The 26,534-nt window shown below is 39.8% G+C and overlaps 2 protein-coding genes across 2 annotated transcripts; both read left to right on the top strand.

The window, feature by feature from the left end:
• Nucleotides 1-158: 158 nt before the first annotated feature.
• Nucleotides 159-3,371, top strand: mrpl24 (mitochondrial ribosomal protein L24). Its single transcript, XM_054606344.1, has 6 exons — nucleotides 159-228; nucleotides 488-674; nucleotides 1,682-1,777; nucleotides 2,127-2,230; nucleotides 2,462-2,592; nucleotides 2,901-3,371. Exons 1-6 carry the CDS (start codon nucleotides 173-175, stop codon nucleotides 3,035-3,037), a joined length of 711 nt encoding a protein of 236 aa, XP_054462319.1. The 5' UTR covers nucleotides 159-172; the 3' UTR covers nucleotides 3,038-3,371.
• Nucleotides 3,134-26,534, top strand: bcan (brevican). The gene is made up of 15 exons (XM_054606560.1): nucleotides 3,134-3,180; nucleotides 6,946-7,022; nucleotides 14,919-15,278; nucleotides 15,391-15,565; nucleotides 15,791-15,918; nucleotides 16,060-16,353; nucleotides 16,583-17,440; nucleotides 18,240-18,476; nucleotides 19,626-20,111; nucleotides 24,016-24,144; nucleotides 24,247-24,405; nucleotides 24,492-24,574; nucleotides 25,197-25,341; nucleotides 25,474-25,656; nucleotides 26,413-26,534. Exons 1-15 carry the CDS (start codon nucleotides 3,134-3,136, stop codon nucleotides 26,532-26,534), a joined length of 3,483 nt encoding a protein of 1,160 aa, XP_054462535.1.

The raw sequence follows: 26,534 nt of genomic DNA on the forward strand, positions 1-26,534 counted from the left end.
GGACTGTTTCAGCAAGCTTAAATGTTCCAGTGCAAGTTTTAAGCAAACTTGCTCTCAGTTGACCACAAGCCCCCCAAAAAAATCAAAAGTAATTTCTGCTGTCCAACCACAGATACAATATTTGCGCATGCGTACAGCAATGTTTTACCCTCCCGCCACTAGGAGGCGCTACATGCTGATTGCAGTGTTGGTCGGTGCTGCTCCATGTGACATTGACATCAACAGAGGGTAATATGTTTGTGCATGTTACGATACCTTACTCCTTTTTGTTGCAACAGTGTTTTGACAAGATAGGCAGCAGTCTTATTTAAGATTTAAGTGCGTTTTAAATGTGGCGTGTGGTAACCCTAGCCGCTGCAGCACAACGTTCATTATAGATTACCTGCAAGCTAACGTTAGCATAGCTTGTGTTGAGAGTAGTGATGTGAAGGGACACTGGGCATCTTCTAAGCTTCTTTACTAACTCTGAACCATCTGGTCCCTGCAGCACAATGAGGCTGACCGCTCTCCTGTCGATGGCAGCCAGGGTGGTTGTGCCCAAAGATTACCGCTTCGGCACCAACAGACCGTGGATGCCGGCTGCGAAGAGGCTGAATCCTCCGGGGAGGAAGAGGAGGAAGGTGTTCGTGGAGCCGTTAGCACCAGAGGACTGGTCCGTGCTCAGAGGGGACATGGTGAGTGAAATAAGTCAAGTCCCAAAGTCTTCATAAGCCACTTGTCAGTTGCAAGTCCTTGTAAGTACACATTCAATGCCTGTGAATATGCAATGGCTTTTCTGAGATTGAACCAGGTGTAAACTTAAGACTTTAATGTTTTTGACTTTTACACGACACATCGCTAAGTCTCAAGATGCTCAAGTCTCATTTAAGTTCAGTACAGATCAAAGAAGTCTACAGGTCTGAACTATCTTAACCATGGAAACAGGACAGGACACTAGTTGCAATGCATGAACAGAATATCAAAAATATGTAATAATAATAATAATAATAATAATGGATTTTATTTATATAGCACACTTTAAAATACAATGAAATCTCAAGGTGCTGTGCAGGGTAAAAACAATCACAATAATCAAATATAATAATAAAACGCTAAAGACAAATAAAAAATAAAATAAATGAATTAATTTAATCCTAATAAAATCTAAGAATATCTAGTAAAACAACAGAATATGTTCAGCTTATCTCAGTGTTATTTTACAGGAAGCTACCAGCCACAACAATACATTACATCACATTAAGATAAGATAAGATAAGATAAGATAATCCTTTATTAGTCCCGCAGCGGGGAAATTTGCAGGCTTACAGCAGCATAGAGTTAAAGTGCACACAAGAGACATAGTAAAGAAAGACAAGATAAAAATAAAAATGAAAATAAAAAATAACTTACTTAACTCTTCGATAGGAACTATTTTGTTCAGAAGAATGAGCACAAAAAGGATTATTTCCAATCTCATACTTGTTTACTTTTTGTGTACTTCCCTTGACAGAACTAATGTACAAATAGTAGTTAGCTTTTAAATGCTTAGACAAATTATCAGAAAAAGTAATGCCATAATTAATGTATGGAGATGACTCCAAATAGAATAGAGGCTCTGGATTGACAAAACTAACTGGTAGATGTAATAAGAGAATGTTTGTACAACATAGGCTTAAGTATTTGCTCTTCATTCGTTTCTCAGGTCGAGATTCTCACAGGGAAGGACAAAGGGAAGCAAGGAAAAGTGATCCAAGTCTTCAGACACAGAAACTGGGTTATGCTGGAGGGCCTGAACACAGTAAGGAACTACTGTTATCTGTTTCCTAGAGGTGTATCACATTATGTTTGGCGGTGCTGTTGAGACGATATTAAGTTGAGTGCTGTGATCCTGCAGTATGCATTTAAGCAATTTAGGATACAGAGATGACCTGTCAATTTGCTCATTTCCCCCAAAAGTTAACAGTAAAGTATCATGTTAGTTACTATTGTATCAGTGTCATACACTGTGTATTTATTATTTCACTCCACCAGATGGAGGCAGATGTCTAGTAGAACTTCAGGCTAAAACAAGCTGACAAAGTGCACTATGAGAAGACATTTGGCCACCACCTGTTAAGTTTTGAGAATTGGAACTGTTTCTGTTTTAGCATTACAGGTATATTGGAAAAGCTGCGGATTATCGAGGGACGTACATTGCCAGTGAGGCTCCCCTCCTGCTCCGGGAGGTTGCACTCATTGACCCCTCAGACAGGTACAGTAAACCTTGCTACACTGCAAGATTAAGATTGTGGCTATCCATGTACACACCCACCTCAGAACCACAGATTATCATGCAAAATGAGCTGTAATCTTTTTCTAGATGGTCTTCAAACTACTTTCAGGATATAAATAAAATAGTCTGGGGTTATTTACTGTTTATAAATGTTAATGATCTTTGGTTTCACAACAGATTAATTATGACATGCTGATATTAATCCTCCAGGAAGCCCACTGATGTGGAGTGGAAGTTCACAGAGGAGGGGGAGAGAGTCCGAGTGTCTCTCAGGACAGGTCGTATCATCCCGAAACCTGTTGTGGAGCGACGAGATGGCATCGTGCCGCAGCAGTGGAAAGGTGAGAGTGTGTGATTCTTTTCAGTAACAAGCTTATTCCACGTGTAGCTTAAAGTCAGCTCATAAAACTCTTTCCACCATCTTCAGACTTCTGAAAATAGGTGTCTGAGTGATAAAGTTGGACTGTTTTATAGTGGAAGGAACACATTTCATTCTAAAGACGCATTGGAAAGTTTAAACCTTTAGCGATGCCGAACAACCATCCAACCAATCATCTAAAGGCACTCTAAGGCAGAGTGTTCAGGTGCCTGCTCAAATGTATACCTTTTTATTCTTATGATTCTCAAGTATGTCTTTCTGCTACTACAGATGGTCCGAAAGACACCAGCCCAGAAGACACTCTAGAAAAAACCTATGTACCGTCTCTAAAAACCCTGGAGGAGGAAGTGATGGAGAAGCTGTGCATCCAGGAGGACAGAAGGCACAAACGCTCCTACTGGTACTGACCAGAGAAATCAGAGACACTCGGGCCCCATTGTTCTTTCCAGTTTTCACAAGGACTCTGAAGTCACCTTGTTTTGGTTTGAGTCGAGCAGAACGACATGTTAAAAAGAGACTATGAGGATGACATGAGTAAGGCAGATGGATGGTAAAATACTGGTGAAACAAACATATTATCGAGGAAATGACAGCTTTGTAAACATATGAGGAGGTGAAACAGACCTGCCACTTAAAATGTTTCCTGAATGGGCACAGTTTAAATCTTTCTCTATTTACAGCGTTAACAGAGTTTGAATTAACTTCCTGTCATTGTAATTGTGAATAAATGTAAAACGTAAATTAATGGCATATATTTTTTTGTATACTGGAGGTTCAATTAACGTTTCAGTAGAGGAAGCTGATATATACAAACGACATTTGAATTACACCACAAGGTTTTCAAACTTAAGGGGTTGGCTCTGATTGATCAATATCTACGTGTAGTAATTTGGGAAGATAATATCCAATTTAGCAACTTTCCCCACGCCAGTCAAATACATCAAAAATATTCACTGAGCAGAAGTGAAACATTATTAATGACATAAGAACCTTTTGAAAGCTGTCGAGTAAGCTTGTATTGGAGCCGTCATCTGGAGAACAGCAGTGTTCACAGAACTAGTTCACAGAAAACAGTAGCTTCTGCACCCGGGGAGAATATATCACTTGACATTCAATGTTGTGAAATGATTCATACACATTGTACGTCTTAAAAGATTGGAAATTTAACATAATCTTTGTATTGGCAGGGTTAATAATGCTAATGGTTGCAGTCTGTTTGGATCGTTCAGAAGGCTGAAAATAGTCATATTATTTCACAGAAGCCCAGACAAGCTGCTCTCCAAAACTCAAAGCCTTTAGACAAATGAGTCTCTCTTTCCAATGTGTCTAGGAAACTGTGTGCAGAACGAAATTGCTTGGGAGGAGACTACACAGACTTGGTAGCTTCTCACTCACCTCATCTGACTTTTTATACACTGGCGCTGCATGTTACTCCTCTGACGTCTTACAGTTTTTGCATCAGTATGATCTCACTGAGGAAGTCCTTTGGTCATGACTTTATGATTTGGTTCTTTTCCATGACATACATTAACCAAAACAACCGTCGAAACACACTTACTGCATATTTAGTAAGATTTCAGTTTTACAGCTTTATTCACATTCAGAATAACCTTTTTTTTTTTCTTTTTTTTTAGAAAGAGAAAGAAATCTCAAATTTACATTACCATCTTTTGTGATCATAAAACTGTTCTTAGTTTCTTTTACTTACAGGTACATATTTCATAGTTTGGTTCCTATATGTCCTATAATTGACCCATAAAGCCCGTTAATTCTCCCCAAATCAATCCCAGTAAAAACCAAAGCAAAGAATGTCATTTTCAAAGCAATTCATTATAAAACTCCTGCCTTTCTCCTGCACACAAATAACTCATGTGTATAGTACTGCAAAGTAAAAAGTGATGATGAAAGTGAACTTAAATTTAAGAAAAGACATACTTTTGTAAATATGTTATATCTGAAGCGACATAAACTGATTAGAATTTGATAAGAAACAAGTGATAAAATGAAGACACAAATTATATCCTGGAAGTGTGGAGAAAATTGAAACATTTATTCTGTCATGTAGGGAGATAAAATGTACTGAAAATATAAGAAAACAGTTAAAATAATGGCAAATTGTCCAAAATATTTTGCCCAAGATTTTTAATTTGGACTCATGTCATCAGCATTTTTAATAATCCTGGCTATAGCCTTTTAAAAGTGTGTTCAACTTTTTCACTTTTACTTAAAATAGCCCTTTGTAGCTATAAATATCCAGTTTTATCTGCATCTATCAAAGAGAAGCAGAGTCTTCTTTAAGCTCCCCTCGGCTCCACATTTATCTGTGATTTATGAGGGAGGTGGTGAAATATGTTTCCCCCCGCGGGTTAACCACGAGTACTGATTCACCCGAGGACCAGGCCTGCCAGATCTCCAGCTGTAGAAGCAACTAACTTCGTTGCCAGGCAGTGACACAAAAAAACGATGTGTCACAAATAATATTACTGCGTCAAAGTATCACAGTGGCTCTCCATACCCTACTTTCTGGTCGGCCCAGTAACATCATGCAAAAAGCATGGCGAGTGGTTGGTTTGGCCAGTGATTGGATGAGGGAAGCAGTTTTCCCAGACTGGTCCGTCATGAACCAGTTTGCCTCTACCATTTTGGGTCCAAGAAGGAATAAAAGCAGCCAGTCAGCGGAAAACAGGGTTTTGAGGTTTTGCTTTTATGGGCGGAAAATGATTCAAAGGCTGGTCGTCTTTCCTGTCATTGAATGAGTGTTGTATTGGATCCCAGTCTGGGCTTAGAGCACGGTGAAGTTTAATGTTAGTGAAGTGAAACCATTGTATTCCTTTATTTGTCTTTATTATTTTCCATTAACACACGATGCCCAGATTTACGGCCGTCTTAACTTGTGCAGGGTGGAATAAGTTTTGAGAGTGCCCATAATGTCCTTTCTTCATTGTGGTGAGTTGACAGCAATTCTGGTAACCCAGTTAAATGAAACCGCTAAACATGACTCAAGCAGACTTAAGAATACATAAAAATAAACTGCAGGCTGTTCTCTGCATTTTAGCTGAGTCATTTTTGCTTCTCAGCCACGTAAACTAATGAATCCCACCTGGTGGTGTATGTTTCAGTCACTGACAAAATGCTTTGGCAGTCAGATTAAAGTACCTTCAGTTGTTTTCACATAAGCAAAATTTGCTCCTGCCTGATAAAAGGTATTACAATGTCCTTAGAGTAGGACTCTCTTGAACATCTCCAGAACATCTGAAGACACTTTGAAACTAAATTTGAGTGTTCCTCTTGACTCACTTGATGATCTAAGCTCAGCTACAATATAATGATAGTGTCTAATTATAGGCTGGTTGTTTGAAGGCTGCTGGAAAATGTAACGTTAGCTTGTATGCAGGTCTGAGACACGGCTTGCATGCATGTCTACTGTAACTGTTTGGTTGAATTAAGTCGCTCTCAGTGGATTTTTGTATATGACCTCAGTATGTTACATTTGGGAGCTGAAAAAGGAAAGCAGAACACTGCTCTTACTTTTTCTGTCAGACTATTCGTTCCAATACCCATGCTACCATACTACATAGTCTGCTAGGAAAAATATTTAGCATGTCCTAATACATAGTATGGCAAATGCATAAGGCAAAGAATACCAGGAAGTTACTGCATAAGGTTGCATTTTGCAGTATGCAAGCCAGCATGCTTTATCCTCATTCTGACACACAATCCTCTGAGCAGTGGATATTGTGTGGCACGGCGTTAGCCATTGGAAATAATGGATTACAGAGTGCAGAGGTGCTGTTGTTACGTTTAATCTGCAAACTTTCTGTTACTGGCATTACACAGGTTGGACCCGCTGGCCACCAGCCCGCTGTGACCCCCGGCGCAGGGGTTCGTGCTGGCTGAAACACTGCAATTTCAAGCTCATCACAAATTTAGTAACTTTTTTGGAGCTTTCCAATTTATCAAAAGATCTTCATCAGCAAGTTACTCTCTCCACTCTACAGTCAGGTCAAAGGTCAAATGTCAGGAACAGCTGTGTAGAAAGCCTTACCTGGTTTGACTCTTTCTATCATTGAAGTTCCTCTTCTAAGGATGTCCATTGATTTCATGATACCACCCTGTTGTTGCAGACAAATAACATTAGAGAAGATGACGTCTTACTGTGAGCATAACTGCTGACTGGACTTGACTCAGTCTGGGTCACTGTGACAGTCCGTTATGGATGGACCATAAAGCATGCCTCTGATCTTTGCCTGCTCTCTGAGCTTTTACATTTCCTTCTCAGACAGTGCTGTTAGTATCTTGGTGTCAGATTCCTCAGGTGTGAAGCACCAACTGCTGCTGCCGGGCCACAGGACGACCCCTACAAAGCACCATTCACCCTGTCAGAAGGCATTGGTACGCACTTACCTTGACGTTATTCGTCTTCTGCATGTCTCTGTTAAAAACAGTATAAACAGATGGCAAGATACAGTAGTCAGCCAAGGAGATCCCTGAACATATACTGTATGTAACTGACAATGGGCTATAAATCTTCCACATTACTAACAGAGTGGAGACTCTGGTGGGTGCTGCGCGGCTGTATCCTCATTGATGACAGCTCCAGAGCTGGATTATCGACTGGGCTGGGTGGGCATCTGCTCCAGAGCCCAAACTGACAGGTTAAAGGTGTCATTATGCTTCTAACAAAGCGATTGTCTGAACAGGGTTATTACTGAAACAGTTGGCAGGATTCAAATTTTTCATTCGTCAAACTACTTCCGTCAACGTGCCTTCCAGGAGAGACATAAAGTGAGCAACGTTAGCCCCATGTGAATGATGATCTTATGAAACTGTCTGTGAAACCAGGCTTTTTAACATTAGCCATTTTTAACCACCAATTTCATGTGTTCATGTTCAAAAAATTTGGTGGTGTGGAGCGTGGTCAAAGAGGCCCCCATGCAGGTTAATCTGGCCATGGATGGGACCACACATGCCTGCTTTATTGATCTTCAGCAGCATTAAACACTGAGACTGTTATATCATTCACCATTAGTCAAGAGCAACAACTTAAAACAAAAGTTGATGCTGTGTTTGAATATAAAATACATTTATTTTTATGCTATTGAAGTATATTTGATGCCAGTAAATAGATATCGCTTTGACTTGATGCTATTTCTGGACATACCTCATTGAGTTTATCAGTCTCAAATCAAGTGCTGGTGTCAAACACACCCTGCTGATTGAAGTTACTAACTGACAGACTGCAGGATGCTGCAAACTGCTGTTGATGTATGCAAAGTTCTTCAAGGTGATTTAAGAAGACCAATAGTCCACTTAACTGCTTTGGGGAGGGGATACTGTCCGCTCCATCACCCTCCTCCTCCAGAATAGGTGACTGCAATACAGTACCTGCAGCAGCAGCAGCAGCAGAATCAGCAGCACCGTATTGCTGCTGCGCTGACTCCGAATGACGCTCAGTGCGTTTGTCAAAAAATAAAAAATATATAATAACACATAAGCCATCACTCCTCACTTCATAGCCTATAACATCGGATATTTTAGATGTCACCCCTCCCAATCCCCTTTGACAGGCATGCGCAATCTCCATCCCGATTGTTGGGTGAAAAAGTGGGCAGTTCAGGATTTCATATCTGGCTTCACTTTCTCTCAACTCCCTCCTTTCCTCCCCGAGCATCGGACCCGTTCGGACAACACTCCCAACTCCCCTCGTACCTGCGCAGAGCATCCAGATCGGCTTTACTCCCATCAGGACAGTCGCACTGCAGCAAGCTGAGTGGAGCTGACGGCAAATACTTTTTACCCCTGACAAGTCAAACCATCCTGCATCAGCGGAAATGCTGCTGAGAAGAAGCCGGTAGGTTTTTTGTGTGTGTGTGTGTGTGTGTGTGTGTGTGTGTGTGTTGTCCTGCTCTCTTAATGATACGCAGTTCATGCGGTCCAAGTTCGGCTGAATTTATTGTAATTTTAAATTATAATGTCATTTAAGAAAATGACTCTCTTTACCAGTTAACTGCTTCACAGTAGTTATTATCCTCAGAGGAGGTCCTGACATTATGACCAGTGGTTTATTTTCTCCCCAGAAAATGTCAATTTCTGTAACTGACGCACTTAGTTAAGTACAACTTTCATCTAAATCGCTTTGTGATTTTTTATTTTTTTTTGGTTTGTACATTATGAACCCCCCACTGTGTTTTAGAAGAGCATATGGCTGGTTGTCATGTTTCTTAAGGGATTTTGCCTCTTCCACCTCTACCTGCATCTCATCGTCAGTCCCCATGTAGGGCGTTGTAATGATTTTTCACACAGGTGAACATGGGTGTCCATGAAACTGAATGAAAAACTGACAACATTAACTTAGTGCCCTCTGCATTTATAGAGAGCAACACCACTGCAGCACCTATTTATTTTTATTTCAATGCCATTTCCTCTGGCAGTTAAGCATGAATGCTGCTGAATTTAAACTCTGAAATGTTGCTCCTGTGCCCCGCAGGAGACACAAGAAGCCACTTTTTTGTCTTAAGTGCACATTTGGCCTCTTCAGTTCACTGTTTGTACCTCAGGGTTCAGGTAGATTCCACTAATGGAGAGGTAGAGATACAGTAAAAGAGAGAGAGATGACTTAAGGATTCTCTCTCCTTTACTTAATGGTTCAGTGGCTCTCATATGGTCCAGTGGAGCAAGTCAAACTCAAAGCACTGATATGGTTCTCTTCCAATATCTGATCAAAATGTTATCAAACGTAGCCCTTGATCATCTAATCATAACTTTGGCTAAATTCAAAACCATTAAAAATATTAATTTGGTGGTCTAGTGTTGATGATGCCCAACATCATGTAATAAAAGAAGAATATCAGTAAAGTGTCAGTTCATTAGACGTAAATGTTGTAATTTACCTCATCCCTCATATTAACACTGATCTCTGTAGAGAAGATTTCTCACTAATTTATAAACACTCTGAAAATCAGTAGATAATATATAAATTGTCTGTGATGATGTGGCACATGCTGCATAGCAGCCAGGACAACGGATCCTACTACTGCAGGTAGCAGGTATGATGTTGAAGCTGGTGACCAAACAGTTGCAGGGAATGTAGATGAAGTTGTAACAGTTCTTGAGCAGGATGACAACTGAGTTGTAGTAGGAATAATTTAACATCTGGCCAAGTTTTATTCTTTTGAATCGCTGCCCACATTTTCAATATTTTTCAGTGACAATTCTTTCACAATAAATGATAAATGAAAACAAAATGGCACTTTCGGCTGAGAATATGAGATAGGGCAACAGAGTAAAACTGCTGCTAAATAAAACTTCACTTGCATAACATAATTACAAGTCTGTGTTGAAGCTAAAGTTGAAGAAGTTCATCAATATGGATTTTGTGTTGTGTTCCCCAAAGAAGATGCAGATATGGAGTTTGAAATTCCATATTCTAAACAGGAGTCAGGCCATTTGGTTCCTTATGAATAGTAAATTAATCTTCTTAGAATAAATGCTGGCATAAAAGCCAGCAGCCATGTTTGGATCTGTTGAAGCTGACAATGAATCAGATTTTGAATAATTGAACGCTGGTGACTGAATAGTGGACCTCAAATGAAAAAGTTCTTGATAGGAAAATGCCATTTAGTAGTTATTTTATTGCCACCCACTCTACTCAATGTATGGTTTTGCATGGTTTATAATGAGCTTGCCAAGGATGGGCTGTGGTCAGGTGTTTGTTTCATCCTTCAACTTGTTCCCAGGCACGTTGGGTGGTGAATCGTCTACTGGGTGGCTTTTCCATATTGGTCATCTTGTTGGAGGACAGACAGTGGGTTTATTGGAGATGTCTGCCAGGTTTGGGAGGTGGGAAGAGTCCCTTTGAGTGAGAAGAACTGTTCGGATGTGTGGAGGTGTTACGTTTGATGGTGAAGACTGTTGGAGGAGTTGTGTTGCCCTGTTAGGGCAGCTTACTTTAGATCTCTGGAGTTCTCCATGTTCATTGCTGAGATGACTGCACAACATCTGGAGCTCTGAGTTGTTTCTGAACTTGAGTTTTTGTATTAAGAAGGTTCATTGTTTGTTTCTGGTGCTAGGTTACTAGACGTGTCATCAGCGTAGCTGTTTTTGAGGGACCTGGTCTAAGGTGTGTTAATCATACAGAGGTCAGTTAAGCTAGGAGCATCTGATCCTTGTTCTGTCCTCTATCAACACTTTGAAGGTGAATTCTAACCTCCGTTTGTTGACCAGAAATCTGACCATGACCCATATAGACTTAGAAAGGCAGGAGTTGAATTAAAAAAAGACATGACACAGATGTTGGTGGCAAAATCGCAGTGTCCTAAATGTTACATCAGTCTAGCCACTTCTGAAAACCTGTGATTTTAAATTAGATGTTTTCTACTAGGTCTTTGAAGTAGATAAAGTGGAGGAGAGTAAGGAGAGCCTGTGAGAAAACTGTTACATTTTAAATTTAGGAAAGATTATGTGCCAAAGTACTCCCTGAACTGCCCATCAATTTACTTTGTTATTATAGTTTGGATTGGACCAACTTTTAAATCTTTGTGCCTTTTTGAAGAAAGTTGTACCTTTGATTAAGTAATTTATGCTGCACTTCATTCTGTGTATCTTCAGTTTGAACTCTGTAACATGTAACCACAGTCTTGTTGATGTTTATAGAAATAAAGCCTCAACACTCATGTGGTAGACAGAAACTTATATACCAGAGTATATAGTTCCAACTTTTAAAACCTGATTACTGTGCATTTAAGGAGATCCTTACTGTATTTTATCATAGACTCATCACTGCCAAAGCCCGTCCCGGCTCAGCGCTCCACAGATCCGTCTCCGTATGTTTGACCTGGCCAAACTAAGATCAGGAGGTTTTTTTCCTGCATGTTGAGGGGAGAGGAGGTTTGCCTGAGTTGACCTTGATGCCGACAGAGTACTGCAGAGGCCACCCACGAGATGTAGTGAGCAAGCTTTAGCTGTCAGTGCAGCACTGGCAGGAATCTCAGCATCTGACTTCTTTATTCACATTATTCATTACATTTAAATTTAAAGTTGAAACCGTTAAAGGTATGATATGTAGGGTTATGTGGTTTTGACTGATGCCAGTCTACTTTTTCTTACTTGTATGTCTCTGCAGGAGCTGGAGACTGGATTAGTTCTGCTTGTGAATAATGCATTGGCTGCAGTTTCTAGACTTGTAAATGCAGTGGGTGGCATTGATTTTTTAGCTTGACTTGTCTTCATTGTTACTCTCATTAAAAAGAGCAGAGCTGCAGAGTGCCTGGAGACGACGACGCCAAAGACTTTTGGATCTAAAAAAGTCTCAAAATAATCAGTGGCAGGATTTTCTCCTCTGTCATCAGTGTGAATGCACAAACACAACTCATGCACAAGCCCACTCTCACAGCAGTGATACCATTTGAAACAGTGTGCAGTGTCTTAATGTGGCCTTTTGTACAAAGCCCGCTCCAGAACGATTCTTAGTGGTTTGAAACTTCCTTTTCCATCGTTGAAAAGAAGCGAGAGAAAGGAGGGAGAAAAAAGCAAGTGTGCCAGTGCCCCGTCCTTTAATTTTCCTCCGAGGCCTTTTGTAAGGGAGTCGGCCTGAAGTGAAAGCACAGTGTGCAGCTGTCCTCCTGGCCCACTGCTCGCTTTTTGTAAGACATTTTCTCGTCAAGAATACTAATAGTTATACCAGCCCTGTGGCGTCCACCCAGCTGGCTGAGGAAACAGACAACAGTTATTCTGCAATCAAAGAAGGCCATTTAATCTGACACAAGTTAGCAAGCTATGTTTGAGCCCATGTGTTTGATAAACCGACGCAGAAAAGATGATCAATGCTTGTTTAGCTTTTGGCTCACTTCTGTGGTTCTGACCTTTGTAATATTATTTTTTTCTTAATTTACTAGAATCTTCTCCTTCAGTTTATTTATTCTGTGTGTTTGTCTCACACACAAAGAGACACACACACACACGCACACTCACACACACACATACATACGCACACACAAACACACAAACACACACACACACACACACACACACACACACACACACACACACACACACACACACACACACACACACACACACACACACACAGAACCTCTTCTGTACTTTTCTCTTTTCAACATTTGGGATTTAGGAGACTAGGACTAGGAGCTTTATTTTAGAAGGGTTTTTTTGTTGGTGGCATCACCAACTTCTTCAAGAGTTAGAGTTTCTCTGTCCCAAAAAAAGAAACTTACTTAAGTACAACATTATACTGCTACTAATATATTTCATAGGGAAGTATTTGAGATGTTTAGAGGGAAAGGCTTGTTTGTAACAGTCGAATATAGAAAATCATAGAAACCATGAAAACATCCAGATATTCCCATTTGAAAACCTGGACTGTGAATTTGGGGCATTTCTGCTTAAAAAATGACTTTTCCTCTACTAATTTTCTATGTTTTGCTAATCGATTAAAGTTAAATTAAAAGGGATTTGGAATCGTATCTCTGCTTTTTAATAATGTACGAACATTTGCTGCTTCAGGAGGTTGTGTGAGGTCACTGTGAGCGCCCTGCCATGCCTGCTGGGTTAATAACAGGGCCAGACTGGTGACGGAGAGCTGGCAGGATGCCGCTTGGCTGAGACGCAGTGTCATTAGCTCCAGGAGGTGATGAATAGCTTGTGGTCAGGAGCCTGGGCTCCAAGCTTCCCTTTAAATCCAGAGAAGTTGCTCTTTTAAACTAAATAGCTGAGCTGTGAGATACAAGATAGTATTATATGTGTCATTGTTTTACAAAGGTTAATATCATTTTCTCCAACTGTACAAAATAAACAAAGGTTTCTAAGATACACCAGGCTAAATCTAATGCAGTCTAACAAAACAATCCTGCAACAAATCCTTCCTTTATGAAGGTTATTATATTCAGTTTTTGTTGAAAATCTTTGGGAGAGGTGTTAATTCAACCTTATATTCATTTTGGAGGCTTTAGTCTATGTTGTTATTTCAAAAGATGTGTCAGTTTATTCTATTTTTAGGGTGCCCTTTTAACATCAACCCAGAGACAAACAGATGTAAATTAGACTTGTGGACTAATCTGTTCTTTTTTTCTGCTGATCAGTGAGCATTGTCCCTGTCAAACATATTAATAAAAAAGGATACAAATGTTCCACTCCTTTTAAAGCAGTGAGAGAAGACTAAATATAAAACCCCTCTTAACATAGTCCTATGTAATTACATTACAGGTATCATTTTTATTCTTATTTTCTTTCACTTTAGTTCAGACTAATATCTCAACAACTATTGGATGGAATTCCCATAAAAAATGAGTACAGACGTTAATGTTCCTCTGAGCATTTGCATATGTCTCAAAGTACTACTGTCTCACTACACCTTAGTCTTGATTTAATGATATATTCTCCCAAAGGCAGATTTTATGGTGAACTTGTTTTCTTTCTTTTATAAGTTATATCGTTCTTCTTATAAAATAACCCTAAGGTCTAAATCCCTCCATTTAAAAAAAAAAAAAAAAAAAAAAAGGGGCTTTAAGTTTCATGGCTTTTTTACATAAGCCCACATAAAGCTTTTCTTTACATGTCATTTATTTTAGGTGGTACAATTCAACATTAACTAAACAGTATTAATCAAGCATAATCATATGAAATGCAAATAATAAATGGCTCAAGGTCAGAGCATTGCAGTGTAACTGTGAATCTGTCTCATCACTCTGATGTAAAATAAATACATGTGTAAAGCTACAACCACAGTGGTGGCTGCTGCAGTGAAGGTTGCACAGAGGTGTACAGCTTGTGACCTTTAAAATCACGATAAATGACTCTGGTGAGATCAGTGGAGCTGAATCAACACAAGACATGACTTCCAGTATCCACAGTCGCTCTGCCTATTAAAGGTTAAACATGTGTGAAATTGGAAACTGGTAAGGAGAAATTATCTCTCACCTTTTTTTTGACGAGTTTACAACAGGAGTGCTTTATTGATCTTTATGTGTGTCAAATTGTATGTAATGATAATGATGATAATAATTCCATCTTGTGTTTTTCCCTCTTTATCTCCATAGATATGTCCGAATACTTCCACTTCTCATTGCAGTCTGCCACCTCACTCTGGCCTTCCCCACACAAACTCCATCAGCATTTGGTACTTCTGCATTTTACAATTTTATCTTACTGTTTGTATTCGTTCGCATTCAGTTATAATAAGAACACAAAGATGTTTTCAAAAGTAAGATCACTATTTTCATAGATCCACTCTGTTATTAATGCTCCCTATCCTTTTTTTTCTTCTTCCTGCAGATGATGTCCGGCAGCTCCAGGTGAACATCCCTCACTCAGGTCCTGTTTCCGCCTCACTGGGCAGCTCCATCTCCATCCCTTGTTTGGTGTCTCTGTCCTCTTCCTCCCCTGTTGCACCGCGGGTCAAGTGGACTGTGGTGTCTGGTGGTGCGGAGACTCAGATCTTGGTGGCGCGGGGTCAAAGAGTGAAGGTCAACGAAGCATACCGAGACCGCGCAGCCTGGCTCAACTACACTTCATCCCCCGATGATCTGTCACTGTGGTTGGGAGATTTACGCTCAAGTGACTCGGGCCACTATCGCTGTGAGGTGCAGCAAGGCCTGGAGGACGCCAGTGACCTTGTAGAACTCAAGGTCAAAGGTAACAAACAACATTTTATTACATGAATTGACATTTACTGGTAATATACTATTGTTAAACAATCATTTTGTATAATCTGAATATAAATTTGTGCTTATTTGTGTGTGTTTAGGTGTTGTATTCCACTACAGGGATGCTTTGGGTCGCTATGCGTTTTCCTTCCATCAGGCTCAGAGGGCTTGTGAGGCCATCGGGGCACAAATCACGACTCCTGACCAGCTGCTGGCCGCTTATTATGATGGCTACGAGCAGTGTGATGCAGGCTGGCTGGCAGACCAGTCTGTCAGGTATCTCATCAGCTCTCATCTCAAGCCTGTATTTAACTTTAATGGCTGCACCTCTTTGTTTAATGAAACACATTCTAAACATTCACATTTCCCCAAAATTCAATCAGAATTGTGTTTGGTATATATGTAAAGTATACAGGATATTCTCTTTCATTTAAATCCAAGTTTACAATGTTTAAGAGATAAAGTTTACAAGAGAAATGCGGATCGTTTCCATTCTTGCAGGTACCCAATCCAAGTGCCTCGTGAAGGTTGTTATGGTGACATGGATGGCCAACCAGGCGTGAGAAACTACGGCACAATGGATCCAGATGATCTATTTGATGTTTACTGTTATGTGGAGGAAACTGACGGTATAAATAATGATACCTATTTCTATGACTAAAGTCAGACTCATACTAGATCTTTAAGGCCAATTCTGATTCTAGAACATATCAGGCACCATGGATTTAAACAAACAAAAAAATAACATTTTAAATATTCTGTGTTTGTAGGGGAGGTGTTTCATGAGTCCATCCCACAGCAGTTGTCGTTTGATGAAGCACAGTCATATTGCAGAGCAGCAGGAGCAGAGTTGGCTACAACAGCACAGCTGTACTTGGCATGGAGTGAAGGTCTGGATCGTTGCAGCCCTGGGTGGTTGTCTGATGGCAGTGTGCGCTACCCCATCCTAGCCCCTAGAGAGCGCTGCGGAGGGCCTCAGCCAGGCGTCAAAACCCTCTACCGCTTCAGCAACCAAACTGGCTTCCCACAGCCATCCAGCCTCCATGACGTGTATTGTTTCAGACGTAAGTATCTAGTTTCTCATAAAGTTCTTGTGCACAAAAAAATTTTACATGTCAAAAATGCATCGGATGAGCATATAAAAAAATGGACATTCAGGTCAATGTAAATGTAAGGTATTTGTAATGTGTGTGTATGTACTAAAGCTGTAAGGAGGTGGACAAAATGTTTGAATTAGAGATTCATGTATATTTTTTGAATCACATTTTGAATCACTTATCTGTCTACTTACAGAATATAGAAATACTCCCACCGAGTCTCCCATGGATGATGTGGCCACAGGGCCTGAGGACATTGGACAAGATGTTGTTATTCTTATGGAAACAGATCAAGAGCTGCAAATAGACCAACATGTAGAGCAGGTGGAGCTCAAGGCTCAAAGGGTGCTCGAATCATTTCCCCTTTTCTCCTCCAAGGAAAACCTGGTTGACATGCACCCAACAGTTGAATCAGACACAATAACATCTCCTGTCAACATCACACCTACATTAGACTTCCTTCAGGCATTGAATGAAACTGCATCTCCTACAGAAATGAGCTCCCAGCATCCTACTGCACAGATGAACACTACTTTCAGCACCACAGAAACCTACGATTCCCCACAAAACACTTCATTACTGCCCAGTGTTTACAATGAGACAGATTCACACCACAACTTCAACATCACTTTTCACCAATCTGATCTCGAAAGCACCACAGGGTTTCCCGAGTCATCATTTGAACTTCACACACATAACCAGACAGTTCCAGACACTAATCCGGAAGAGAATACATCTGAGAGGCGAAAGGATTTGCAAGAAATACAAGAGATCAACTTTGATTTTGACAGGTCGCAAGCCAATTACAGCGAGACAGACAGCAATCATACTCAAGAGGAGAGTCTCTGGGAGATAACCTCTATAACCCTTGGCCCCATGGTTCACGTGAAGCTGGAGGAGGAAACAGTAGAAACTCCTGTGCAGGTGTTTCTCTCAACTCAGGCCTCAAAAGAAGAAGAAATTGTTACACAACCAGCACAAACTACAAAATCTACCATCATGGAGCAAACCTCATTGTGGGCCAATCTGGATGGGTCTGGAGATATTTCTCAAGGTATGTTGAGCATACATTTTAGATCCTAGATCTTACAAAAGAACACTCATTAAAATATTAGATGATTCATTTAGCATTTTAGTAAATACACTTTTTCACACCCTCAAGAGTTAGATGAGAATATTGATATAACTCTTGTGTCTGTACGGTAAATATGAAGCTACAATCAGCAGACAGTTAGGTTAGCTTAGCATAAAGACAGGAAACATGGGGATGAGCTTGCTGGCGCTTTTTAAAGATAACATTAACCAGCTACCATAACCTCTATAACTCAGACTTTTGATTCAGTCGAAAAATTAAGTGTAACAATGGCACGTTTCGGTGTTAAGGGGGTTTATGTGTCAGCTTATTTCTTGGCTGGAGGGAGTGACTAACAGGAGTGTCGTCACTGTGAGTGTCATCACAGCAGAAACATCATATAGTTACCACACCTGTTCAAGAAGAAATTCAGCATATAACACCTTCCCCTTTAACTTGATATTTTAACACTTTGTTTTGGTTTAGATTACGCAGCCTCGAAATAACATCTTTATTAGTGAGGTTTTTAGAGGTACCGAGAGGGGTATTTTGACAGAGTCTAGCTAACTGTTGTCCCTTATTTCCAGTCTTTGTGCTAAGCTAAACTAACTGGTTGCTGGCTGTAACTTCATATTAATATATATGAGAGGGGTATCGGTTTTCTCATCTAACTCTTGGCAAGGTAGAAAATAAAGGTAAAATGAAAATAAAGGTAAAATGAAAAAACTCTTCCCTTAATGGATGTATTTACAGCACTAAAATGTGGTGTGCTCTTTTCTAGAGAGTGACATTGACATGGAAGCAGTCAGCTTAATCTACACATCAGAATCTTCTTCTTCCGGCTTCACCACTCATGCGTCACTTTCTACTTCGACTAGTAGTGCTTCAACTGAGCCTCGAACAGCACTCCCTGATTTGTCCCTTCCATCTGGGTCACGCCATTCTGACAACCTGGGCTTGGATATCTACTCCACAGCACCACAGTTATGGGAGTCCTCCAATTCTAGACAGGAGGGAAGTACAAGCTTAGAAATTGAAGACACAATCACTCTGGAAAGCGAAGAAAAACAGCTGCAGCCGACAAAGTTTGAAGACAGCCTTGTATCTGGAGCAAGTTTAGCTACCACTGTGTCTCCAGAGGGATTGCACACCTCCCGGTTGCCTACTGATTCCTCAACAGCACGGTATCGAACATCAGGGTACAGAGTGTATTTGGATACTACTACCACTGGGTATGAAGAGGCAAGTGGACATGAACTTGCTACAGTTACTGCAATCCTTGGAGAAGACATTAACCTTGCTCCAACCAATGAAGAGGATGTTAAGATTAACCGAATCATTGAAGAGGAAGTTACAGTTACCCCAACCCTTGAAGAAGAAATGACAGTTTCGCCAACTCTTGATGAAAAAGCTTCCTTTTCACTTGAAGAAGATGCAGACATTGCCCCAACCCTAGCCCTTGAAGAAGAAACTAAAGTTGCTCCAACCCTCGAAAAAGAAACTAACGTTTCTCTAGTCCTTATAAAAGAAGTTAACGTTGCCCCAACCCTTGAAGAAAACGATAACAACGCACCGACTCTTGGAGAAGAAGCTAGCATTGCCTCAATCCTTGAAGAAAAATATAATGTTGCACCAACTCTTAAAGTAGAAGCTAACGCTGATCCAACCCTTGAAAAAGAAGCTAACGTTACTCCGGTCCTTATAAAAGAAGTGAACGTTACCCCAACTCTTGAAGAAAAAGATAACGTTACCCCAACCCCAACTCTTGAAGATAAAGATAACGTTGCACCAACACTTGAAGAAGAAGATAACGTTGCACCAACACTTGAAGAAGAAGCTAACGTTTCTCCGGTCCTTATAAAAGAAGTGAACGTTACCTCAACTCTTGAAGAAAAAGATAACGTTGCACCAACAATTGAAGAAGAAGATAATGTTGCACCAACACTTGAAGAAGAAGCTAACGTTTCTCCAGTCCTTATAAGAGAAGTTAACGTTGCCCCAACCCTTGAAGAAAAAGATAATGTTGCAACAGCTCTTGTAGAAGAAGCTGGCAATGCCCAAACCCATGAAGAAACGTATATTGCCCCAACCCTTGCCCTTGAAGAAGAAGCTAGCATTTCCCCAACCCTTGTAGAAAAAGATTATGTTGCCCTAACTCATGGAGAAGAAGCTAGAGTTACCCCAACCGTCGAAGAAGAGTACGTAGCTCCAACCCTCGAAGAAGGAGCGTACGTTGCTCCAACCTTTGAGGAAGACTTTACTGTATTTCCACTCGATTCACAAACATCCAACTGGGCTCTGCTGACCACCACAACAAGACCCCAAGAGTCTCTGAATGATATAGAGTACAGCAGAACAAACTCCCCCATCATCTCCACAGCAGCTCTAGATTCCTCCTCCAGTACAAAGCCCACTGCTGCTGCTACAAAGACCACCATCACGTCCACCACCCACTGGACCAGACGCACATGGAGCCCTACCACCTCTGCACCAAATGTGTTCCACAAGACGGCTGAGCCCCGGAAGGTGACAACCTTCATACCACCAGTGGATCAAGGTCTGGTGGATGTTGAGTTTAGTCTCACCCAGCCGCCCACCCTTCTTATCTTGCCCAATGAGAGGGCAGCTGTAGGCGGAACAGGGAAAGCTTCAGGTAATGTTAAAGCCACTCTCATCAGCCTAACCGTCCTCCTCTTGCTACTCAACGCAATGATACACTAAAAATCCCTGATCTGTCCTCAACCTGCCTATGCTCCATTTTCTATAAAACACCTCCCCTCCTTTTTCAAATGACTTCCCACGTTTGTTTCACTTGTTGTCTCAGAAAGCCCACTCACACTTCTGACTTCTCCTGCTTCACCTTAAAATGCTCCTCACTTCTCTCCTTGTGACCCCCACCTCCTTTTCGAGAAACTCACACTGGGACAGCTCCCATTTGACTTTTGTCAACAGTCCACTCTTGTTGTGCATGATATTTTCTTCCTCATCCCAAGATTGACTTCTGTGAAGTACTGTATTATACTGGTATGTTTCTGAATGAGTGTTTCAGTGCGTCCTCTAGGATAATTTTCTGCAAGAGGAATTGTTATGGTGATAGCGTTAGTAAAGCTATTATTCAGTTGATTGTATTTGCAAATAATACAATTATTCTCTTTCCTATTACTTTTTTCTCGCTAAATTGCAGTGTCTTTTGCAGTAATCTGGAAGTAGCTTGATAAAGGGACTTTTCTCTAGAATGTAACAGCGATTATGTTGAATGCAACAATATTGATAAGTGCAACAGCAATAATGTTTTATATTTAATCCATAACTTGACATCAAGTGTTTAAAATCTTTTCTTTCCTCAGATTTTTAGACTTGTATTGCTATTTTACACAGCACAGAATGTTATTATGTTTATAAGCACAAATGTTTTTTCAGTGTTGATTTATTGTTGAATGGTAGCATTTGGAAATGTGTTTTAAATCTCCTTTATGGGTCATTAATGTTTCTCAATTCATGTTTTTTTGTGTAATCTTCATTTTCCAAGATTTGTACAGTATTGTGTTTTTAGGTGTAAGAATGATAAAAATCAACTAATATATGTTTGTTCTTGTCTCACCATCAGTTGATGAATCTGTTATAAGTCTCAAAAGTTGTATTTAACTGTAAAATGTTTTATTTGTTCCTGCTACTAAAAATATCAGTTGCTTTGTGTGGAAACCAATGTGTGCCAAGAAAACCTTTAAAATAACAAGTTAGGTATGATAATAAATTCAAGGTAAGTACATTTTTTTTCATTAAGTCAAGTTTTTAGTCTCAAAAGCTATGACTCACTCACTCAAAATTTTGCCTTAATATATTATCATTTTGACTTTTTCATTTTGAAAATGTATTTTGCACAGTGTCATCTCTTTTGGGTTTTTTTTTTTAGAGCTAGAGCACATGTGTTTTCCATTAAAGTGCATACAGCAACAGAACAGAACTTAAAATGATGCACAAACAAACTAGAGTGGCACTGCATGAGGCTCCATTCATCTTTACAGATGCTTTCAGTGTTCTGCATCACAAAACAGAGTTACTCTTTACCAGCAATCCTTTCTTATCAACTACCTGACACGTTCCAGTCTGCAATATTTGTGGTAAAAAGTGACACTCCATGTGCAAAGGCTTCACTTAGCACATTTGCATTGACATTTGGGACATGGTATCTAGAGGTATGAGATGTAAGTCTATTAACAAATAAAGGACAAAAGAGGATTTGTTTTTTAAAAGATAATTCAAATTGTACCTACAAGAACAATAGCAGCTGATACAACAAGTTTGGATGATTCACAATGTATTTTCATCCAACAAAGGTCCTATTATTTTATTGTATTCAACATGGTGGTGAAGCTGTACGTCACATTGATTCACATTGTCTGATTGATCTCACATTTAAACTCAAGACTTAAGACTGGCAAGCTCCAGTTCTAATCTAAAGTTGCATTTATAATTTGTTTTGCAACTGAATATATACAGTATTGTATACATAACACTGTGTAAACAGGTTTTTACTGTTAACATAATACTATGTCACGGTGATGAAAAAAACAGGAAAAGCATCCACATAAATATTTATTTATCGAGACAAGCTTTCAGACAAAGACCTTTTTAAAGTTTCAGTAAATTAATATTGCATAGGTCGGACCATGCAGATGCTTTTTGTTAATTTTTCACATTTAATCTTAGTTACAGCGCCTCCATTAAGCTTTTAATTTGCTGAGCAGTGGTGATTAATTATTTGACTATTCGTGGTGATAAAAGACTGGAGACTCAGCCATTTTAAGACAGTGGGAAAGCCACCACTCATGGATTCAGTAATTGAAATAACTAACATCACATAATGTGATGTTAGTTACCTGACACGTTCCAGTCTGCAATATTTGTGGTAAAAAGTGACACTCCATGTGCAAAGGCTTCACTTAGCACATTTGCATTGACATTTGGGACATGGTATCTAGAGGTATGAGATGTAAGTCTATTAACAAAGGACAGCACAAGGCAATTTATTGTCTTGTGCTGTTTGAGGAAACTGCACTTAAACCAGATAAATCAAGCAGACATTTCTACAGAAAGGGCTGAGAGTTGAACCAAGGTTCCTGTTGCTGTGCAAAAAAATCAAAGTGCAGATGCCAACATGGGTCACAGCACAAGGTTTTAATTTTTGTATACTTAACCAAAGTTGTGTATTTTTCAGCAAAACTGAATGAGGGTTTTACTTTGAGTGCACGTGATTCTCATTTGACTTGTGTAAAACAGTTATTACCTTCCACATACACACACACTGACCCAATGAAAAGATTTTAGTGTGCAGGATAATTACAGACACCACAGAGCTCTTGTTTATAGGGTGCAAAAGGAAGCAAATCAACCAAATCCACTTGTGTAATGTTTAATTTCGGTTCAGACACATATGCCTCCATTTTGTCTTCTTTTACAGATATATAAAATTAAACTCCAACCCCTCTTTTTCTTCAGTACTTCAAACCAAAAAGCCAAAGTTATTTCCTATGTACAGCCTAATCAACCATTATTTATTCAAATAGGTCGACACAAAGACTTTAAACTTAAAGTTCAACGGGAAATTACATGATTAACTGTTTGTTTTCTCAACATAGTTTAGAAATTGAGAGTAATAGTCCCGTGCAAGCATTTTAAAAAGCATGGAAAAAGAGATGCAAGTGTGAAATAAATGTACAAAGGTTATTAGATTGAGGGGATAGCCTATTTGAATTACAGGGTGAGTTAGTGAGTAAAAATGATGTGAAACACAGAAGATTTATGAATGGAAAGAACAAGCCAGAGTCCTTATCATTAATGGGCACTTAACATGACCCATAACCCATAACATGTTTCACATACTGTAATATATAATGATTAAGCAGATGGAATTCTTAAACAGATCACAACACAGTCTGTAGATTGTTATGTGTAATTGTGTCTATTTGTATTTTGAGTTTTTTTAAGTGTAACTCTTTTGCACCTTTAACCCAACAATTAAAATACAATTCATTGTAATGTACAATGATGAATCTAGCTCCAAACTTCTGCGAATCGACTGAAACGTTGTGGATAGAGTAGACCAGGTTGTAATAAAGGAAAATGTATCGCGGTTTTAGATGACCTGGCCCATTAAGTCTTTTTGTGATTATATTTGGAATCATTAAGGCTCCACCTTACAGAAGTACCATTTGAAAGTGATTTGTGTTAATGAAGAGTGCAAGAAGAAGAAGACAGATATCAGAGATGTACCAAAGAAGACAGAAGACTTTGACCTCATGTGACACTCTGACGTTTGTCCTCTGCTGGTGGTTTGCTCAGGTGGCAGTTGGCTCCTTATGCTTCAACACTTCCTTGTGATGGCCTTTAGTATGACACTCTTATTGTTAAATTTGCTCATATTAATTTATCTCTTTGAATGTGTATAATTCCCTTGAACACATGTGCAGTTGCAATTACGTCATCCTCTAACTTCAATCTTCATTTCTTAAATCTTTTGATGCAGCAAATCCTTTTTTATTTATATTTGCAAGAAGTTTTCCTCTGTTTTGTTTCAGATGCCTGTGTGAACGACCCCTGTCTCAATGGAGGCACCTGCACTGACCGGGACGGGCAGATTCAATGTCTCTGTCTGCCAACATATGGAGGAGACTTCTGTCAGACCGGTGAGCTCTCTGCTTTCTTGCAGTGGATATTGTTTCTGTCATGTTTGTAAAACCTGTTAAGGTTCCTTGTTTGTCCTGTCTCCTCCTCTGTGATGTTTTCAGACCTGGAGCAATGTGAACCAGGCTGGGATAAGTTCCACGGTTTCTGCTACCGACACTTCAGCCAGCGCCTCAGCTGGGAGGTCGCAGAGCAGCACTGTCGCATGCTGGGAGGTCACCTGGTGTCCATCATCACCCCTGAGGAACAGAGTTACATCAACAGTAGGTTTAGTAGGTGCAACACGTTACTTTCTCCTATACAAGTGTGTCTTGAGGACCGAATATAATTGCCTTATTTTATTCCTCAGACAACTACAAAGAATACCAGTGGACCGGTTTGAATGATAAAACCATTGAGGATGATTTCCGCTGGTCTGATGGCAACCCGATGGTGAGCAATATGAGAAACCACAAGTCTGACTGGGCTCATACAAAATAAATCCATTCATATGTGTGAGCACCAAACAGCACACAGTGCATCGCAGGAGAGAAACGTTGATGTCCAAGCTATTTTATTATTTTAAAGGAATCAAGAGATTTTAAGGGGCATTCCACTGATTTTACACCTCAAGTAAAACTGCATACACAAATAAGTATATTTCCCAATTTGTTGAGCTAGTTCTTTAAGGAAGTGCAATACTGAATGGTGGGAGTAGCATACTCTTTTAATATATAATTGAATATATTAGTATTCTCCTTTTTTCATTATAATTTGTTTCTAATTTTGATACACCCCTTGGTTGGATGACACATTTACTTGATACCAGAATTTTAGGCTTTGGGAAAACAGCCAAACTAAGTGATGATTTAATGCCACTTTTATGATTTCTCACAGTTTACAAAAAATGGTGTTGGAATAATTCCATTTGTTGTGCTACATTTATATGATACTACTTCATACAAAAATAAGGAAATAAGTGTGAAGAACCATTTTATTAATGTGGATTTACTTCTTCATGTTCTGATTATTATTACTATTGTACAACCCACATTTTCCCTCTTCATACATACAGCTGTATGAGAACTGGTACAAAGGGCAGCCGGACAGCTATTTTCTGTCTGGTGAAGACTGCGTGGTGATGGTGTGGCACGATGAGGGACGATGGAGTGACGTACCCTGCAACTACCACCTTGCATATACCTGCAAGAAAGGCACCTGTGAGTAATAGAAATGAGACAGTTAGAGCTCCTCACTAATGGTTTCAACTCCCTCTTGTGGTTGTTTTGGGCTGCTACACCATCATACATCAGCCCCCATTAGGACCCAACCTGTTTCAACTCTTCCAACAGCCTCATGTGGTCCACCACCCAGAATCCGAAACGCCTCCATCTTTGGAAAAGGTCGACAGAGATACGAGACCAACGCAGTAGTGCGTTATCACTGCGCCCCGGGTTTCCAGCAGAGATTTACTCCTCTGATCAGATGTCTCTCTGGAGGCAGGTGGGAGAGGCCCCAGGTCCTGTGCATCCCTGGTAAGATAAAAGAGTATCATAACATGGACAAACACATCTACTTCTAAAAAAAACTTAAAGGAGAGTGTTCTCCCTGTACTATAAGTCGGATATGAAATGACAGTGACTGTGTGGCTGATGCACATTATCTGACAAGATACATGCATTATGTAGCAGCTCTTACAAGTCATTGAATCATTTTCATATTTGAATGGTTCTGGTGGTATTCTTTTTTTCACATTGTCAAAAAGATCCCATGAAAAGTCCAAAACCAGCAATTTATCCTACCAACGATAATATCTGTGCATCCAAAGTTAAGAATATTATTCCTGTGTACCATAGAGCTTCATTTTTGCCCAAATCTATTAAGAGCACATCAGCGAGCCACACCTTTGCTCCGAGGGACATTTTCCTATACAATACAGAGCACATGAGCACTGACGTTTATCTAGTATGCCATCCTTCATTTTAATGAATAATTGTTTGAGTTTGTGACAAATAAAATCTTGAATCTTGAAATATGTATTAAACCACAGCTAAAATAATGCTGTTTGAGTAACAGATAGGTTTGGGACTGAGTGACACAGATGGGTAGGGAAGTCTGAAAGTATTGAGAGACATCCTAACACACGGCTGATACCCAAAGTCCAGGTATCTGTATCAGGAGTGAAAATGTCATAATGTTGCATCCCTAATCTTTTTACTGGACTTTGTTGACAAAAAGAAAAAATGGAGATGAATTGAACAGCCTGAATAGATAATTGAATACATTTTCAGAGACTGGAGGTCCAACCCAACACCCTGAAGTGACGTCACAGACCAACAGCTACTCTGCTGCCATTGAAGACGAGTTTGAAGCCACTAAAGAGACACCGCAGTTTTGGGACATCAAGTTTTAA

Source organism: Anoplopoma fimbria, chromosome 10, assembly GCF_027596085.1.
Source record: "Anoplopoma fimbria isolate UVic2021 breed Golden Eagle Sablefish chromosome 10, Afim_UVic_2022, whole genome shotgun sequence".
Taxonomy (NCBI): Eukaryota; Metazoa; Chordata; class Actinopteri; order Perciformes; family Anoplopomatidae; genus Anoplopoma; species Anoplopoma fimbria.